This window comes from Sarcophilus harrisii, chromosome 5, assembly GCF_902635505.1.
Source record: "Sarcophilus harrisii chromosome 5, mSarHar1.11, whole genome shotgun sequence".
Classification (NCBI taxonomy): Eukaryota; Metazoa; Chordata; class Mammalia; order Dasyuromorphia; family Dasyuridae; genus Sarcophilus; species Sarcophilus harrisii.
The window spans coordinates 204,299,670-204,321,374 of NC_045430.1; the positions used below are offsets into that span (position 1 = coordinate 204,299,670).

A 21,705-nucleotide genomic window follows, 5' to 3' on the forward strand; every position below is an offset into this window, starting at 1 on the left:
ATCCTTAGTCTCCTAAAAAAATATTTCCCCCTCTGTTCTACATTCTCTTTCTCCTACCTGTTCCCATTTTCTTCTCAGAAATTTCTTTTTTGTACTTTCTTTTTATTTTCCTTCCCTTTCTCCCCCTTTTCCTCCATGTTTTAACAAATGAAAAACGAGATGATTTTTTAAAAAAATTTGTGCAGTCAATGTAGTCACTTAGCATTGATTTCTGAAAGAATACATGAGTATTCTGTCAGATACCAACTAGCATAAAACTGACAAAGAATAAAGGAAGCGGTCAACAACAAAGATTAAAAACATTTCTTTGTTCAGATCATTATTTCCCACTGTATTATCTCATCAAGACTCAGATTTCCTTTAGCTATTCTATTCAACAGTTAGAAAACGTATACCAATTATTTTTGGAAGCATTGCATTTAAGTAATACATTTGCCTTTGTCAAAACTACTCAGAATAAAGCCTTATTAAGCAGACATGGTTTATTCAAAGTATTATATAACCATAGCTTGTATTTATGAATGAAAATTATAATATTTTATATTACATGTGTGTATACACACATATACCTTTGTACATATTATGTTCATGCAATACATACACATGCACACACTGAATACTTTAGATGCAACATAACCTACTGATAAGTTGATAAGTGAAGCTAGAATGTCCTAGCTTTTCACCTCTGCAACATACTGTCTATGTAAAACCTGGGCTAAAAATTACCTCATCTTTCAGTCTTCCGGACAGTTTTCTAAGAATCTAAGTTTTAGATAAGGTCATTACCTGCCTTGGTAGAGGGAATTTACCCAACCTAATGTTCCCTATACCAATGAAATCACAGATCCAGTCTCTTTCCCACGAGATCACTTATAACCCTGTGATATAAGTAATACAAATGTGAATATTCTCACTTGACAGTTAAGAAAACTAAAACTCAGAAAGATTAAGTCCTTTGATGGGTAAACATTAGAGCTAGCTCTTTGGATCCCAAAATATTCTTTCTACTTTAGAATACTACTTATGAAACAGCTTCACTTTTCTTTTCTAAATTGGTATTTCTCTTTACTTTTGAAAGTACAAAAACAAACCAAGTACAGTACACTTTCAAATACAATAAATAAATAAATAAATAAATAAATACTAAACCATTCTGTCCCCTGGTTTTCTTTTGGCAGGGATATATGTATTTGTGCTGATCCATCCACACTCTTATTTGAATCCCTTTCTGCCCAACAGCAAGCATTCAGAAGAAATCTAACTGAGCAAAACTGTGTCTATGAATAGGGTAAAATTAACTGATCCGATGATATGAACCTATGACCTTGCCTTCCTTAGAACCAAGCTCTAAGCCACTCAAGTATGTGAAACTATCAAATTGAATCTCATGGTAATGAATTCCAAGCATGATTTTTTTGGTGCATTTCAGCTCAAATGCTTCCCTGTAGCATCAAATAAGTGTTTGTACCCTGAGGCCAGATTGCCACCCAGTTGTCATTCAGTTCCATCCTAGAACTAGAACTTATCAGAGGTTTTGTCCCTAGTGGCAATATTCAGTGACATGTCTCTTTTCATCCTGGGAAACTGCTAAATGTGGCAACTGAGCCTTTTTTGCAGGGGTAACATATTTTCCTCTATCATTTTCCTAAGAAACATAGACATTAAAAACAGGAGGCTGGCTGGCTATGGAGTCATAAAAATGAATATCCTCCATCTGTGAAAAGCCATATATTTATGTAGAGTAGATGACGTTGTGTAAGGAAAAGAGAAGCCATTTCACAATGAACTTTTGCAATGGGACAGATGGCTGAAAAGGAAATTTAAAAGGAAGAAAATTTAAAGTAATATGTAACATTAAAAATCAGGCTGGGAGCAAGGCAGTAATAGTAGGAGAAAAGACATTATAATTTAAGAAAAAATGAAATGAGCAATTAACTAATAGAAATGCAGAAACAACTTTAAGGAAGGCAAAGAAGGGGCATCCTCATTGTGATAACTAATAAGAGTTTTGCAAATATTGTAATATCTAATACAGGAAAAAATGAGCGGAGTTATTCTGTGCTTTGTGGGTGTTCAAATGAAAACATTTTGGAATCAAATGGTTAGGATAGAACAATGTGATAGAATCAGAGCTCATTTAGTCAAACAAGTTCTTAAATAAACATTCCCTCCTAAAATAATGAATTCACTTTAAGACTTGATAAATTTGACATGTAGGCAAACCATCCTGATGCATATAACATCCTTACTTGTACTGCATCCCTCATGAAAAGACAATGTAGTCAATGAATTATAATAAGATATGTTTTGAGAAATTCATGTGTCCACATGCTAAAATAAATTTTATGACATCCCTCAGATATGTAAGGCAAGGGACCTTTTAATTATTTAAAAATTATTAGTTCACTGTTGCAAACACCAAAAATATAGTATTTCCATTTAGAATAGGGAAAAGAGATTATATGTAAGTCTATGAATCTTTATTGCATGTAGCTTGCTTTTATGCATTAATTCTCCCAGTCATGTTCAAGGCTATGGTTATTAATTTCTTATTTCACTTTATCTTATCATCTTTTCCTTATTACTCTCCTGGTTCCAGCCTTCCCTCCTACAAAGGAGATACTGAGAGAGAAGGAATATTCTCAATACAGATGTTCTCAATTTAATGTATTCTGCTCAGGGCCAACTGCCCTGCTTTTCTTCCCCTCACTCATTCCCTAATCACCGTTCTTGGACATTCTTTCTTTCCTTTCAATCTCACCCTTAATTCTCCAATTTATGAAGATGGAATTAACTTTGTTTATGACCAGTCCCTCTCTGATTCTTTTCTTTCTTTTAATCTGCCCTTTCTTCTCTTATTACTTCTATTGAATTGGAGATATTTCTGCAACAAACTCTATGTATATGTGCATATGAATCGTATACCCCTTCATATGGGGTAAATAAAGTTTATATGACCCCACTTATTCTATTCCTTCCTCCAGGTTTGTATAGTCTTCTCATATACCTTTATTATATGTGATAGTAAGTTTCACCTTTTCCCTTCCTTTTTTCCCATAATATATTCTTTTCATTTTCTCATTTCTTTTTTAAAATTATTAAGCCATAAAAAATCAATCCTAGATCTTCTGTCTTATCTAATTCCCTCTATGACCCCTGAAGACATTATTAGGTTTCTGAGGGGACACTTATTTCTTTTACTCTATTAGAATTCAAAGAATTTACCCTTGTGGAAGCTCTTTACAACTTTTCAAATATCTGTACCCTTATATTTATTTTGATTCCTACATTTTTATTTCAAAATTTCTGCTTTGCTCTATTCATTTCATCTAGAATGCTTGGAGGTCCTATATTTCATTAAAGTTTCATTTTTCTCCTGTGGGATTTATGCTTAATTTTGCCTTCTAAATTATATTGGGTTGTAAGCCCTTATCCTTTGGCTTTTAGAATATCTTATTCAAAGCTCTCCTCTCCCTTACAGCCAAATCTTATGTGATACTTAGTGCTTGAACTCGTTCTTTCTGATTACTGGCAGTATTTTTCCTTTGACCCAGAATTTCTAAAATTTGGCTGACATTAATTAGAGTTTATTTTTCTTTTGAAGAGGATGAGTGGATTCTTTCTAATTTCATTTCACTTTCAGTTTCTAACATGTCTGGGCGGTTCTCATTCATCATTTCTTAAACAATTCAGACATTATAATATCCAGACATTTAAAAATATATAATTTTCAAATAATATAATGATTCTTAGATAATTTCTTCCAGACTTGTTTTTTCCAGTTATTTTATTTGTTTACAATACCATGCATTAATTTATTCAGTTTTTATTATTATTTTATTATTTCTTATGGTCTTATAAAATCTTTAATTTATGTTTGGCCCATTCCAATTTTCAAAAAAAAAAAAATGGTAAATTGTTGAATATCCTGTACTAAGCAGTCATTTTCTTCTAACTTCTTTAAGAGATTTTATTTCCTGCAAATTAAGACAATTCTGAGATACCACTACATACCTCTCAGATTGGCTAAGATGACAGGAAAAGATAATGATGAATGTTGGAGGGAATGTGGGAAAACTGATACATTGTTGGTGGGAACTGTGAATGAATCCAACCATTCTGAAGAGCAATTTGGAGCTATGCTCAAAAAGTTATCAAATTGTGCATACCCTTTGATCCAGCAATGTTTCTACTGGGCTTATATCCCAAAGAGATATTAAAGAAGGGAAAGGGACCCCATATGTGCAAAAATGTTTGTGGCAGCCCTTTTTGTAGTGGCTAGAAACTGGAAACAGAATGGATGCCCAACAATTGGCAAATTGCTGAATGTTATGGTAGATGAATGTTATGAAATATTATTGTTCTGTAAGAAATGACCAGCAGGATGATTTCAGAAAGGCCTGGAGAGACTTACATGAACTGATGCTAAGTGAAATGAGCAGAACCAGGAGATCATTATACACATCATCATATAGTATGATCAAGTCTGATGGACATGGCTTTCTTCAACAATGAGATGATCCAAATCAGTTCCAATAGTTCAGTAATGAAGAGAACCAGATACACCCAGTGAAAGAACTATGGGAAATGAGTGTGGACTACAACATAGCATTTCCACTTTTTCTGTTATTGTCTGCTTGCATTTTTGTTTTCCTTCTCAGATTATTTTTAACCTTCTTTCTAAATCCGATTTTTCTTGTGCATCAAGATAACTATAAATATGTATACATATATCATATTTAACATATACTTTAGCAGATTTAACATGTATTGCACTACCTGCCACCTAGGGAGGGGGTGGGGGGAAAGAGGGGAAAAGTTGGAACAAAAGGTTTTACAAGGGTCAATGTTGAAAAATTACCCATGCAGATGTTTTGCAAATAAAAAGCTATAAAAAAAGAAAAAGCTCCACTTATATCAGGAAGGAAAGTTTACTATGGGCATCAAAGAAAAGATATGGACTGGACTATTGTCTTCCTAGCATATAGTGGGTGTTTAAAAATGCTAATTGATTGGCATAGGTAAAGGGAGCTTTAGGTGAAGATATTTCCTCTACCAATGCAGGTTAAAATTTCATTGCCAGTTGTAGGGTAAAGATTTAGTGGCTTGCCTGATCACATAAGCAGTATGTTAGAGGTAGCATTTGAACTCAGGCAATGGTCTCAATTCACTATATGCATTATCTCTCAAATTATCCCTATGCTATGAGACAATGTTTCCTTTAAACATGTATCTGTCAATATTGCTATATAATGTGACTGGTAATAACTTAGGAAATACTGATAACTTTATCTTCAGATATAGTAGGCTAGTTTGATTTATGGCCATCCTGATTTTCCAGGACTCAAAAGTGCTATCTAATAGAGGCAACTTGGCAAAAAAAAAAAAATCACCTATTAGAATATAATGTTTGCAAAATAATGAGAAATGGAAACATCTCCATCCTACCCCATTAAGCCTAGTACACTGTTCAAAACATGAAAATAACAGTGAGTAATATTTAGGAAATAGCTGTAATATTTATTTGACTTTTTTCTCCTAAAAATGCAAAAAATGATGCAAGTTGATACCCAAAAAAACCCAAAATTGTTAATTTTGAATATGATACCCAACAATTTAATAATGTATATATAAAAAGAGATTTTATTTCCTTTTCTTTTCTCTAAAGCAATAGTGTCAAACTCTAATAGATGGAGGCCACATAGACTTATAAATCCACAAATTAATTTGTTCTGTATTGTATTTTATTTTTGCTTTTTTGTTAAATATTTCCGAATTATGTTTATTCTATGAGCCACAAGTTTAATTCTTTTACTAATCTAGAGTTTTTATTTCATGTATAATATCAAATTTAATATAACTTTAAAATAATTTTTCCAAGAATTCTAGTCAACTTTTTGGTTTTACATGAATCTGTCCTTATAAATGATGTGGAATTACATTTTACAAATTACAAATTACAGGATTTGTGTCTTACATATCCCTGGATCCATAACATCTTTCACTTAATTTTTTTTTCCATTTTTAATTTCTAAATTGGTTTTAGCATTAATTTCTGTATGCTTTTTGAAGGTATGGTGAGGTCTTGATTGATATCATTTAGCACCTTTCCTATTTCCTCACTTTACCCACAACTATGTTCTTTAAGAATCTTATAGGCAGCTCAAATGAAAGAATAGCCAATTTCTAGAACTCTAGAGTAATGTCATCTAGAGCTTTTCTGATCTAGGATAAGATCTTTTTGTAATCTTCACAGTTTTAGCTTTGCAGGTTCCTGATCCCAATTCAGAGTCAGTGACATTGATGACATTGCTTTTTGATTGCACACACACACACATACCTGTGTTTTAATGTATCTACATATACACATGTGTATATATATATATATGCACACGCATACCTATATATGTATATATAGGTGTGTGCATATGCAAACACATATAGACATACACATAAATACATACTTATAGGCAGCCCTGTAATGTATTCCTGCAAGAAAATAACAAGGAGAGAAAAATCTATAGATACTGATGCCTTTTTCTTTAGGAAAGAGAGCTTGGATATATTTTTTTTTAATATGAGCTTTGAAAAATGAAAAGGTCACTGCAAATATGAAGATAAAACCCTGCACCAGCAGCATCCTGTAATTACTCTTGTGAGGCTAACATCCGGCCCGGGGTTGGGTTGAGCAGACTCCAAAGTGTCTGAGGCCTCAGTGATTATCAACACATCATGTGCAGTTTTCAAATTGCTTTCATGCTGACCATCTTTTTTCTAAGCTCATGTCTTCAAACCCAGACCACAAAGCCAAAACCCACAGGAAGGAGGAACAACTGTAAAGAATAACCTTGACTCCCCCCCGCCCAGATACATAGCACTTTTTATAAGCAACCGATCAATACCTGTAAAGGGGCACTCTGAACAATAATTATTTTTAAAAGATCAACACTTTGTGTTGGGGGCCTTGTACCCCTAAAAGTGTAATAAGGCAAGGTAGAAAGTTGTTGCAAATGGGAGAAAGCACATTAAATAGAGAAGCAATCAGTAAATTGCACTTCTAATATTAATTAATTGGTAAAGAACAACCTGAAAACCATTGACTTTAGAGCAGTATCAGGGCATCTAAGATTCTGAAAGACTACTTTCCTATTAGATGGTCTTATCTATAGTGTATTCTCATGGTCTGGACATATAAGCATATGAAGAGACAAAGTACTAACAATTTTCAAAGCATAGTTGTCAAACTAATTATCAATGACTATCATATATGTACAGCATAAAAAGAACTTTACCAAGCAGAGAGGACATAATATTCAGAAAGCCCTCAATCTATGTTTTTGATTCAATAATATATGTTATCCTTCTTTTTATGGATAACTTTCCTTACTTTTAAGATCATTTCTTCTTCCTCCCAAGAATTAGTTCCCTATAGTTTGGTGATAGAACCTAAAAGAGAATGTGAACTCATTTTAATGCAGGGATTCTTACTAAGTTTTGTGTATTATGGACCCCAATTGGCAATATGATCAGGCCTATGGCCCCTTCTCAGAATAATATTTTTAAAGGCACAAAATAAAATGTATAGTATGACAAAGGCAGCAAATTATATTGACATATGGTCATCAAAATCCTTTAAAAATAAATTCACAGACTGCAGCTTAAGAAATCTCTCTTTAAAAGTAAAAAGCATTTCTTTTGTAACTGTCTTTGACTGTCACTTGTATTTTTGTTGTTTGTTTCACCTAGCACAAGAAAAGATCATTGGAATCTTTTGAGTGATCACTGAGATCAGGGATACAGCATATCTAATGGTGCTGTCTATAGTGATCTATCCCATTTCACAGTTACTTTAGGACAATTCAGTTAATTCAACACACATTTATTCAATGCTTATTATCTTTTTTGGGCACTAAAGATTTAAATAAAATAAACTATAATAATTTACATTCTGCTAATGTAGTAAGTGTAAGCCAATTGTGTGGCTCAGATATAATGTGATACATTTTGCACTAAGTACATACAATATGATTTGAGAAAGGAGAGAATAACAACTCAGTCATCAGGAAATCTGTCATGAAGATGGTAGTGTGAGCATTAATTTTTAAAGAATAAGCCAAAAATTCTAAGACTTGAGAAGGTAGTATAATCCAAGTATGAGAATGAAATATAGTTAGATGCTTTTGAGAAGACATGGGGTAAAAGGAGAGAGAAAGTGAATGGAGGGAAATACAGTTGTCAATACTAATTATAAAATGAATTTCAAACAAGTTTCTCTGATAAGGCCTCATTTCTCAAACATAAAGGAACTGAGTCAAATTTATAAAAAATAAGAGCCATACCCCAAATGATAAGTGATCAAAAGATAGGATCTATGCCCAAAGGACTATAAATTCATGCATATCCTTTAACTTAATATCACTACTAGGTATGAATACCAAAAATGATTCAGAAGAAGAAAAGGGCAGAAGAAATGACCTATATGTATAAAAAATATTCATAGCAGCTCTCTTCTCAGGGCAAAAAAAATTGAAAATTGAGGGGATGCCCATCTATTGGGGAATGGCTCAATAAACTATGGTATGTGTTGTAGTGAATATTGCTATTCTATGGGAAATGGTGAGCAGGATGCTCTTAGGGAAAAAAAAAACCTGGAAAACCCTCCATGATCTCAAAGTAAAATATACTGCATACAAAGTAATGGCAATGTTCTGGTAGAACTAGCTGTAAATGACTGCTATTCTTAATAGAACAATAATCTATGACTACTATGAAGGACTTATATGAAAAATCCTATCCATACCCAGAGGAGGAACTGATTGTATCTGCATACAAACTAAAGCATGCTCTCTTTCTCTCTTATCTCTCTTTTGTTTTAATTTATTTTTTCTTGAGAGTTTTTATTTTCATTAAGGTGGAAGATTTATGTTTTCTCTCACAACTTAAATTTTATAGAAATATTTTGCATAACTTCACATGTGGTTTCTTAATTGTGAGTGGGAATAAGGAAGAGAACCTAGAATTCAAAAAAAAATAAAACCAATGTTTAAAAAATTTGTTTTGAATGTAACTGAGGGAAATATCAAATAAATAAAATATTTTTAAAAGTAAAAAAATTGGTTAGAGCAGCAGACAGGAAAACAGATTGTGGAAGCTTCTTCATTACATATGAAAAAGGTAAAGACCAGAGATATAATGTATGTAAGGTCTCACAACTTATAATTAGAAACTTGATTTTACAACAGCCATGCCAGGACTTCTCTTGTTTTACCAAGCATCATTTTTCCTGATGTACTAGATGCCAGTATTGAATAGCTGATAACTTGTCATACAGCTTTCCATATACTAAAAATTGAATTGTACCCTTTCCCAAAATTACATATCTTAAAAGGCTGATAAAAATATTGGTAAAGTTCTTTCTGCTATGCCCAGAAACCAATATTAAATATGATATTCCCTTGCTTCCAAAAACTCAGTTAACATTCAAAGAATTCTATTAGCCTCATCCTGAACAGAAACAACTTTGCTTTCAAGACATGTTTATATGTTACACTCACTTCCAGAATACTTCATATATTCAGTGGATTTGACAGATCACTATTCAGTTATCTTTATTTTATTTTTATCGTTATATGTGTAACCCTAAGAATAAGGATTTTCAGATACAAAAAGTCCAGTCAATGAAACATAGTATCTGCAGTTCATCTGCAAATTTAACTTTAGAGAATTACCTAGTACATTCTAAGATCAGATAACAGTTGTATCAGAAATAGTATTTTAACTCAGATCTTACTAATTCTATCTACTATATAACATAGTTTCTCTTTTTATATTAATATTTTTGACATAAATACAAACATATTACAGAACCAAACACTATACCATATTGAAAATGATAAAGAAATATTTACAAGTTCACATTATCTCTTACCAATCCATAAATTAATTAATTTTTTAAATTCTTGACCTGCAAATCTTAAAGCATTATTTTAAGAGGAGATACTAGAATTGCTGTCAGTTGAATTCCCTTGACTGAGAATAATACTGTCAGCAATACCATTTCCTGTATCTATCCTGTAGCTTAACTTGCTCCTTCTCTTAGGGCTATTCAGCTTTCCACTTAAGCATATTAACTTATTCTCCTTCCATATTGACATGATCAATAGCCTACATACAGATTTTATGCAATTCGATTCTCAAATACAGCAAGTCGTCCCTTTAAAAGTGCTTGTGAGACGTTCCTGATTCCAGTAAGCCCTTGAGCTCCTAAGCTTATGACAATTTTTTATTTTTGCTCTCCACTAAAATAGAATAATGTGTTGCCTTTGAGCTGTGAAGATAATTCCACTGAACTGAGTCAGTCCACTGGACCAATTTGACACCTAAGTAGAATGTGTGGGGACCCTCCTGATATGACTGAAAGAGTACTTCAAGTGCTCCCCCATCCCAGAATGTGTCTTCTGCTATTCTGCTATGAGATCTCAGCAATTGAGATTCACCCTATTGTAATAAAATATTACTATATACAGAAGTTTCACCTATAGCATGACGAACATTAAAGGAAGCTATTGTAGTTTTTGGTATTCCACTGCCCTTCTTCACTTGGAAATAAGCTTAGTGAGCCTAATCTAGTGGTTAAAATTGATAATGTCACTGACCTACATCAGTTCACTGGATCAGTTTGACACTAAAGTGCAATGTGGGGGAGATACCCAAATTGTGATTCAAGAAACATTTCAAAGGCCCCCTTTTTTCAGCATATCTCTTCTGCTAGTCTGTTCTGAAATGTCAGTAATAGAAATTCACTCTAGTGAGATAAAGCATTATTTTTCCAGATATCTTACCATTAGCCTGACTAAAGTGAAATGAAACTGGTTTTTATATTCTAACCTCCTATTATACTTAGAAGCAAGCTCAATGAACCCAATCTGTTGATTAAAACTGATAGAAATAACACACAGACACATAAACAGAAACACATATTTCATATATATATTCATAATATATTTCATATATTCACAATATACATTACATATATGTATACATATTTTTTTCATAAGATATGTGATTCCATCAGTGTAGGAAAGTAACAATGAAGATTTGTATTTCCTCTGCAATCATAGAATCATAGAATCTGCAATCATAGCCTTAGAAAATTGCCTCAGGCAATGAAAAGCTAAGTGACTTCCAGGTCACACAGTTAGTATACATCAGAGTTGTTATCTCTCAGGCTAATCATAATAATACATAAAGCATCACATAAAAATGCTTTATGTCCATTATATCATTTGGCTCTCTGCACAACACTATGATGTAGATAGATCAGATACTATAATCCATAGTTTATAGATGTGAATATTGAAGGGCAAAAAGTTTCAATGACTTGCCCAAGATCACACAGGTCAAGTGACAGAGTTTATCACATGTTGTCTCAGGTAACTCAGATTAAACCTGAAGATATCAACTGCCATGAGATTAAGTTTGACTCAGAATCGGGATTTTTAAGGTGTTGTTTTGCCCATTTATACTCATGGAATTGTACTTACTATATCATCATAGTAAGGTGTTAGTTTTAAAGTAAAACAGTCTTCTCCCTGGTTTGATTCTAAGTTACTGAATTTATTTAGTTTCAGGGTTTAATTTTTACCTAAAGTTTTGTCTCAATTTTTTTTTCAAAAAAGAGTTTTGTGACTCAATTTTTGTTACTGAATATCCCTAATGTATTCATTGTACCCTCTTGAAAAGAAAGAGGGGGAGGATATGAAGAAAACTTTGTATTTTTTTTCCTGTTTGCAAGTTTAAAAGCCCTTTTCTTGTAAACTTTCCCACATATGGGCAATTTCTTGAAAAGAAAGAAGCTTGGAAAGTTGCTTAGATCAACTTACTAAGGCTGATTTAAAGAGGACTAAAGTTGTTTATCTTGGTTTCTTAGTGCAGAGATAGATCCTTGGAAGAGATAGATTTTGGCTCAGTATAACAAAAACCTCCTTACCATTGAAAGTTGTTCAAAAGAAAATCAGCTAATTCACCAAGTAGTGAGTTCCTGGTCAGTGAAATTCTTCAATCAGAAGCTGGTCACTTGTCACATCTGATTTAGAGATGACTTTTTAGTCAGATATAGTCAAGACTAAATAACCTGAGAATTCTCTATTAATTCTGAGAGTCTATGATTTTGAGTGATCTTATCTGAAAACCTTGCAACCCATTGCACATGAAAGAATTTAAAATATTAGTGATTACCAAAATGTCAGAGAAAAGTATAATTAAGAAAATAAGCTTCCAGTGATAAATCTTTCAAAATTGTCATTTTTAGAGGCCTTCAAATAACTTGCCTTCATAGAAGGTAGCTTTTAATTGGAGTGAAAGTCTTTTTTCTGTTTTCTTTTTTTCATTTTGTGGTATTGAACAATTCAATACCTGTATCCTTAGAGAGAATTCTAACACCTTGGGAATAGAAAGTGGCAGGTGCTTGGTCAGAAAAAGGAAGCTCATTACTTCCAGTAGGAAACATCACACTTATCCTGCCACCACCCCCCCCCCCAAGATTTCCTGTGTCTTTGAGTAGTATTACCTTTTCAAAGTATGTCCCTGGCTCATCTGAATCATTAGTGGCTCCTCATTCCCTTTCTCCTACTGTGTCTCAATCTTTTCAAAGAATTGCAGTTCTTTCTTTCAAAAATTATGCTTCCCATTCTGATTTACCCCTTTATGTGTTGATGTTGAACCAATAGTTTCTCCTCTATCATGAATATTTATTATCAAGAATTGTTTGTGAGGTTACAACTGGTTGCTGTGTCTGTCATATCCAGTTTGTGGCTTGTGGTTCTTCAACTCATTCACCCTGAAGCCACTATTTTAAAAAAAGGGTACTCCATGTCCTAAAAGTTTGATGGTAACCAGAGCTGAAACTGAATTGGATAAAAGAAACAAAATCGGCTTTGTAATGAGGGAGCCATCACCTAGAGGAATGGAGTGCTTCTTCCCTATGGCCCATTTGGGGCACAAAAATTTAATTCAACTCTTCTTGGGCCCATTTGCCTTTTTTTTAAAAAGCAGGTCATGCTTCTTAAAGCAACAAGTACCGTAAACTTAACAGCAGTAGAAGGTAAGCTCCTTGAGTACAAGGACTGGTGTTGGTTTTTGTTTTCAGGTCTCTTGTGCCTACTACAATGCCTTGTACCTGGTGCACACCTGAGAATTTAATTGATGTAAATTCCTTGAAGTTAAGGATTATTTTGTTTACATCTTTGTATCCCTCAAGACCTAATATAGTGGCTGCCATATATAATAGAATGATCATGACTCCTTATGTGTGAAGCAACAGTTCTTATATGTCTAAAAAGGACAAACTACCTTTAGATTTCACCAATAGTTTGTAGTAACTTTAAGCATATATAGATAATCTTAATATATTGTTACTCCCTTTGTCTTTTAAGTTTAAGTGGGACAGAATTCATCATATCATAGGATTATAAAGTGTTAGAGCTGGGAAGAAACTTAGTGAGCATCTAATTCAAACCCCTAATTCTTTAGCTAAGGAAACTGAGATGCTAGTTCAAGACCATAAGGCTATTTAAGAAAAGTAAGACTAGAACTAGCTAAATTAATCTAGTGCTTTCCCCCCACCAAACTATGATTTCTTCTCCCATCTTCTTTCTATAGAATCTCTCCTCCTTACTCATTTTAGTTATCTACACCTTGATTTCCATGACTAGCCATATGACAGTAGGAAAGAGCGAGGTTACAGAGAGCTAGGAACCCTGCCTCTGTTTATATAATCCTCATTGAAAAGCTGATGAAGGCAGAACAAAGGAAAGGATTTTTTTAAGGAGGGAGGGCATGCACCATTTGTAATATTTGTCCAAAACTAGTATTAAATTACTAGGTAATTAACAGCTTTCTGCTTTACCCTGTGCTTTGTAGACAATCAAATAAGGTTATTGCCATTTACCTTTGTTCCCTCAGTCAAAGGGAAATATAAACCAAGAGAGATTACTTTGTTGCTCACTCATCAGTAAACATTTGTTAAGTGCCTACTATACTAGGCACTGTCCTAAATGCTGAGATACAAAAAGAAGCAAAAGATCACCCTTGCTTTCAAGAAGCTTCACAGTCAATGAATTGGGCCACACACAGGCACCTGCCCCAGAATCTTGAACCCTGGCAAGAAGCAGCAGTAAAGCCAGGAAGAACTGCAGGAGAGAGTCTTTGACAGTCAGGCAAGATTACAGTTTGGGAGCTGCAGCCAACAAGAATTTCTATCAGCCTCAGAGCAGATATGAGCTTAATTCAAAGATTAAAACAGTCCTGAAACAAGAAAAGGAAGATGGTGGAATTGTGGAAAAGCCCCTCTATTGTATTGGAGGAGAAACCCTTGAAAGGAACTGCCTGACATCGCACCCTCCCCCAGACCCAAATCAGCGGGAGATAGGGTAGCACTGCTCTCCTGCTGCTCCCCGGAGTCTTTGAATGTCAAGTTCCGCTATTGGTTACTTTGTGCTGAGCTGCGAACTCTGTGGTTATTGGGAAGCAGCCTTAAAAGCCAAGGGAGTGTCTCTGTTTTCAAGAATATTTAGCATCACACTATTCTAGGCATCAGCCAGTGATTGCACTACAAGTACCCTGGCAGCTGCAGAGGCTCCACATCTGACCTGCAACCATCAGGGATGAATGCTTCCAAACTGCCCAGAGTGAACAGATTAAAACAGTTTTGGAGGGTGAGTAAAAGAAGGTGAATCAGCTTATTGGAGAAAAGTTTTTTTACAGAATTTTTAAAATATTAGCCTATGAAGTACCATGCTTCAGGAGCTATGCCATCAGTGATGGGCATTATCTTTAAAAACTCTTGTTGGAGAATTCAATTATGTGTATTTGAAGTATTGCCAAAGCTTCAGAATTTAATTTTCACCAATCTGTAGCAGATGCAATCAGCATCCTGCTCTGCTCTGCTTTGGTTATTATTAGGAGCAAAGCTTTCTTGAAAAGGGAAGTAAGGATATGAGCTGCAATCTTATGGTTAAGTAGATTTGCCGCAACCAACAGACCGGGAATATATTCTGATTTTCTACCACAGGGACAGGGCTTTAAACTGAGCAAGATGCCTTACTTATAATAAGTGGCATCTTGAAAATAAAGTTAAATTTGCATTCTGGCAGAATGGATATGACAAAGAGAATCAGGGAAAAAGTTAAGAAATACTCTTTGTGTTACTGTATTAAAGCATTAGATGGAACCAATACAAATGTAATCGCAGCTGGTTAGAATTTATGATGCACGCTGCAAGCTATTATTGTAATCCTTTGTAATAGCCAGATAAACTCAGAGCTGGCCTAATAGCAGCCTAATCCTAAAATTGCATCTACTGCATCTCCCTAGAGAAAATGACAAAGTACCTAGGGAAATCATCGCTTATTCCTGGTTGTGGGAATGCAATTGCAGAGCAACAAGTGAGACAGTTTTGTTCTTTCCCAAACAGTTAATATTAGGTGTGAGGAATTGCACCATTTGGAAGCAAATATGCACATTACATGCCATTAAAATATTAGAGGCACATCACATTAACAATTCAGAAATTAGGAGGCAATTGAATGCAACAGTGACTCTGAAACAGATTATTAATGACACCTGCATACAAATTGAGGAGATTGAATAAATTGACCTCTAAGATCCCTCCAAGCTTTGGTTCTGTAATATCAGTGTCATCATGTATCCTCAGTAAAAGTTATTTTGCTACCTATGTTACTTGAATGTCTGATAATTTAAGATCCTAAATCAGGAACTAATTATTTCACCAGTTTAAAAGTGATGTATACTGTTTAAGAGAAGATCAATAGCAAGTTTATCTTTTCTAATAAGACTTATATATCTAAATATCTGATATTGGGAAAATACTACATGCCAGTCATTTTGGAAATTGCATTTTAAAAGGAACTCCCATCTAAAAGATGGAAAGGAAAATGAGTTTTCTTCATTAAGGTGTGTCTGTGGTACATTATTTGATATCCCATCTGAATAAGTAACAAGGTATTTTTCCTCTTTTTGAAATCAGAGTAGTTAAATGAGCTCTGAGAGCACTTCACCTTTCAGAAAGCAAAGTATGCTGCTTGAATAGAAACCCATCAGAAAGACACTGAAGTTTGAGGTGTGTCTTGCTACAGAGTGCAAAGCAATTGAGCCTAGGGGAGGAAAGTATGACATGATAGCTATTACATTTTTCAGCATTACATCCAGTAGTTATTAGAGGGTTCTCAAGTCATCTTGTTCAAATTATATTTGGTCTTGCTCCAGACACTAAATACATTTTCTTATTATAGTTAAAATGCTTTAATTCTTTCATGAATGAATGAGCATCACTCTACATTTTTCCACCCTTAACATAGAGTTGGGAGCAAATTCTGCTTTAAGTTTTAAGAGATTACCAAAAGAAATCTCTAAAACATGCCCAACCTATAATTCCCATGGCTTAGTTAGTGACTTCCCAAAAAAGAATAGGAGACAGTATGATGCAATAGTTCAAAGGCCTGGCCTTCAAACCAGGAATGCCTATGTTCAAAACAACTTCAGATATATACTACTTTTGTGACACTGGGAAAGTTGCTGAGCCACTTAGTGATATAGGCATTTCTCTAAGATAATAAATTACATGGGTATTTTCCTTTGGATTGAGGAAGCTTATATACTAGGTGCTTTCTACACTGATGAAATCATAGATTTGGATGGAAGATAATATACTTTGTGATACAGAATCATATATACTTTTATCTATCCTATTTAATCACCCAGAGTGATTTTTTCACTCAAATTTCAAATTTTATTTCTCTGATTTTGACTCTCTCAAATTCTTTTTGTATTAGTTTGTATCCATTTCCCAGTAACCAATATCCAAACATAGCTTTCAGCTCAATCCACACAGTTGTGAAACTAAAGCAAAATAATCAGACCAGGCTCCTTAATTATTTAGTGATGAGGAATCTGGAATGGTGATGTAATTACTTTGTTTGTATAGTCTCAGCACTGAATTATTTATTCCTTTTGTCATGCTGGTACTATGCTAATAACTCCTGGCCATTACTAATAAAAAAAGTTTCAAAGGTAAATTGGAAACCAATTTCAAAGAAAACATTTAGAGGCCTCACGAGGGAATGCATCATTTGCCCTGTAATATTCAAATAGCCCAGGCCAAGGATCTAAATAGTTGATTTGTTTCTTTGAATTTCTGAGCCCTAGTTCATAAGGAAACCTTGGACAGTTCCTCCTCAAAGCAATACTCAGCTGACTTTTATATCTGACTTCTGAACTGTTGTCTCTATTACATAAACTCAAGAAGACAAATTGCATATGGTTTTTTGAACTTCATAGTATAAAAATACTCTTCCTCCCAGTGAAATCATAACCATTGTAGCATATTAAAGATAGCTTCTAAAGTTCATGAAATTGTTTTGAATAACATGTAAGTCATTGTATCACGTTTGTGTTAATTGTATTTAAGAGAAGAGGGGTAAGAAACCAAGAATTTCTATATTGCCCACTATTTAGTAGGCACTGTACTAAGTAAATTCCAAATTTTATCTCATTTGATCTTCACATTAGCCTTGTGAGATAGGTGCTATTTCTGTGCCCATTTTGAAGATGAGAAAACTGAGACACGTAAAGTGATTTGTTCAGAAACATATGGCTATTAGGTAACTAAACCTGGATTTGAACTCAAGTATTCCTGAGTTCTAAGAAGAGCACTCTGTTCACTGTTTTCTAGCTATCTCTATGTAAATGAATTATAATGATGATGATAAGGCTTTGCATTCAGTTTCTACTTTTATGTGACCTATAGGCTATTATCTTATAGAAGTAATGTTTATAGTTTGGTCTCTGCCATAAGCTATGAACTCAATATATTCATCATTGAATTCCTTCTCATTTAAAGTAGTGATAGATTTTCTTTTCATTGTCATTGTATATTTTTCAAAAATTTTTAGCAACACTTGCAACAGGGAAAGGTAATCTTGGGGGACATCAGGGTTCTATGTTTCCATCAAAATAATCATAATTGTCATATGATGGAAAGAATGCTAGATTTGGAGACAAAAATATGACTTTGAACCCCAGCTTTGCTATTTAGCAGTTGTGTGATAAACAGGCCTCTTCTGGATTTCAGTTTCTGCATCTGCAAAACAAGAGGACTGAATCCAATGATTCTAAAGTCATTTCTAGCTCAAAATAAATTGTTTTACAATTCGATGACTTAGATGGTTAAAAATCATTGCTCTACTTAGTTATACACACACACACACACACACACAAAATATTCCAACAAGTCATTTTGGTTAGAAAATCAGCCAATCCAGTCAATGCATGTCAATGATAGTTACAATAATAGCTAAAATATTTATATTACCTAAGGTTGCAAATGCTTCCCAGTGGAAGTGTGAGGTGGACAGTGCAAGTACTATTTATTTCCATTTTCCCAATTTGGAATTTGTTTTTGCCTAGGTCACACAGCAACAACAGGATTCATACTCTATACTTTCTCCTGTCTGGTACTACTCTTTTTCCCTTAAACTAGATTGTGTAAATATTTTAAAGAAACCAATTGGTCTTCCGCATGACTCAAAAAGCATCGTTCTGCAACAGCATTTGGTTTGATTTCTTTTTGTATTTCCCACTATCATTTTAATCTCTGTGGAATAGCACAAATAGAAACATTTAAGAAGTTCAGCGTCTGATAATAGTGATTTATCCAAGCAAAAGCTTCTCAGTTTTGCTGCCTTCTTGCAGAGGAGACAGGAAATGAGAAGAAATGAAATAGATAATTCAAAGGAACTTTTGTTCTACCAAAGTGATTTGCAAACCAAGTCTTGATGACCTTAGAATAAGGACACTCAGTTGATTATACTTTTCACTTTCAAAATACATTATTTTTACTGTCTTTACACATTGCCAGAGGCTCTAGTTAAAGGGTAACAAATTATCATAAAAGCCTTTGGGTTGTTCATAAGAATTCTCCATCAGGATCACTGAGTCTTTACTAGGAATTATAATTGGTAAGATATTTGACTATGGGGTATTAGCACCAGAGAAAGCCAGTCACCTCCAACAAAGAAATCTTGCATTTCAAACCTTTTTCAGAAAATGGGCAGGGAAAATTTGCCTGCTGGTCATAGTGAGAATGAGTTTGTATGTTCATCCTTCACCTTCAAGGTGTGGAGGCCTAAATTTTTTTTAATGGTTCCTAGATACTGAAGAATGTTACAGTGAAAGGTATTTCTATAATGAGTATCACATAAATGTATTTACATAAATCATTGGATAAAAGTATATATGTATATAGCAGCAGCCTACAAATAACATTATAAATACTTTTAATGTGACAGAGTTCAGTAAGATTTCTTGATCTTTTAGGATCTCTTCGTGACTTACAGCAAATTTGTTGGTACAAAATTCAAGATGGTTTATTCTAGAGTCTCAGTAGAACTTTAACTAACATAAAATGATCTGGATTTTGCCTGAGGGAAGTGAAATTTGGAGATACTTGTATTCCTTAAACACTATAGAAACTAGTGAAATTATCTTCTGCTTTAAAAAAATGCTGGGCAGCTAGGTGGTGCCATGGATAGAGCATCAGCCCTGAAATCAGGAGGACCTGAGTTCAAATTTGGCCTCAGACACTTAAGACTTCCTAGCTTGGGAGCCTGGGCAAGTCACTTAACCCCAATTGCCTCAGCAAAAAATAAAAAATAAAATAAAAATGGCTAAAATAGGGAGCTGCCTAGTCATATTCTTCTCCCTCCATGTTCACACTTCATGTCAATATGTTCTTTTCCAGATCTGTCCTTGACAAAAGTCTCTTCCCTATTCTCCTGATCATATGTGTCATTTGTACTGCTAGTCCCAAATCATTTATGCTGTTGGCTTCAGGTTCCAAAAATGACTATTCATAGCTCTGAGTCAATATGAAAGAGATGTCTCAAGATATTTGGATCATCGAGACTTTAGACAAATTTATATGTCCCATTAGGGTGGTTAGATGGATCAGTAGATAAAGGGCTGATCTGGATCAGAAAGAGTGAACATCATGCTGATTCCAAATCTAGTCTTAGACACTTACTAGTTGTGTAATCGGAACAAGTCTCTTAATCCCATTTCTCTAGATTTTCTCATCTGTAAAATAAACTGGAAAGAGAAATGACAAACTACGCTAATGTGTCTGCCAAGAAAACCTCATATAGTATCATGAAGAGTCAGACACAACTGAAATAACTGAACTACAAATAAGAGGTTTCATTCTCCTCAAGGCTACACAGCCCTGAAGTCAAAAGCGTTGTGTTCTAGTGCTCACTCAGCTATTGCCTAGGTGCATAAGTAATAGTAGAGTAAAATCAACCTAGGTTCACCTTCCTGCATGTCTATTCCCTCAACTATAAAATTAAGGAGTCAGTTTAAATGGTTTATCTCTTTTATCTGTATGATCTCTTTTATTCATTTGATGCTAGGAGGAAGAGGCATTATCATGTCAAGGATTCTTCCAAGAAAAAATAAAGAACTAGTCAATCACCTTGTTAGGAAACTGGAAAGTAATTAATCTAACTCCTTCTTTCATGTCTTCTTTCCCACTTTGAGATCATTTAGAATTGGTATAGATGCTAATATAGCTTTAAAGTGGGCATCTGTTTATGCAGAGCTGCATACACATAGTTTGGACCATTTTCTCTCTAAACATGATCTGGTCATTTCTCTATTCTTCACAAGCATGTAGGTTTGAGGACAATTAGGCGTTCTTCATTTGAAATTGCATTTCCTGCCTCTTACTTTAAGCCATATCTATAAATATATTTAGTTGACACAAATTAGACAAATGAAATTCAGTAAAAGAAAACAATGGTTGAATTTAATCAGTTTTTTTCCTTTAATCTCAGAAACACCAAATAACCAACTGAGCATTTCACTTTTGAGCCAATCATTTCAATATAATATAAAACCAATCATACTCTTAGGCTTGGCACAGAATACAACACTGGCCCTGGAGAAAGTTTTTCATTTCTTTTTTAACCAACACTCAAAAATTATTAATTTAGCTCTTTATACATGAACATTAAAAGCTGGAAGTTAATAAATATTTTATGACTCTGAGGCTCAAACACAAATCTGATTGATACTGAAGGATGAGCAGTTGAGGGAGGTTAGAGTAAAGGCTGACTCATTTCAAAATTTGCAGTGATGACAACCAAAAAGAGAGTAAAGATCTTTCTTACCAAGACCTCAAATATGATTGAAATTGGACTTAGAATCCCACTAGTGTGGGAAATTTCCAGCTGAGGAAACCCCTTCTTTCGTGTAGATAGATAACCTCTGTAATTTATAGTATAAGAGAGTTGCCTAAAGCATTGAGAGATCAGGCAATGTAACCAGGGTCACACAGCCAATTAAGTCAGGTCTTTCTAGTTTCTGTATTGTCTCTCTATTTACTATGCACACCACATCTCTTCATATATTTAGCTGAAAGAAATCTACTTCAGCTCAATGCAGCATCAGTGTTGGTTCATCTAAAGCAGATTGGGTTTCTCAGTGGTCCTCAAGTTGCAATAGGGATCTATTAGTAGACTTCAAATATGTTTTTGGAGCACTTGTAGCACTCTTCTCTCCTGATTTGTTCGGTAAGTACATAGGCAATATTTGTCCTGTTTCCCTATTGAGATGTCTCTTAATGAGTTTGTG

General features: G+C 34.1%; 1 protein-coding gene across 4 annotated transcripts in view; it reads left to right on the forward strand.

The window, feature by feature from the left end:
• DPP6 (dipeptidyl peptidase like 6) overlaps window positions 1–21,705 on the forward strand; it is a 1,318,691-nt gene that overhangs the window by 476,721 nt on the left and 820,265 nt on the right. Inside the window, exon 1 of one of the 4 annotated variants that reach the window (XM_031941258.1) lies at window positions 14,039–14,714. The exons of the other annotated variants lie outside the window; for them this stretch is intronic. Coding sequence (XP_031797118.1) covers window positions 14,664–14,714 — 51 coding nt within the window. The 5' untranslated portion in view covers window positions 14,039–14,663. Of the gene's footprint in view, window positions 1–14,038; window positions 14,715–21,705 lie in introns of those variants that run through there. 4 annotated transcript variants of the gene reach the window in all.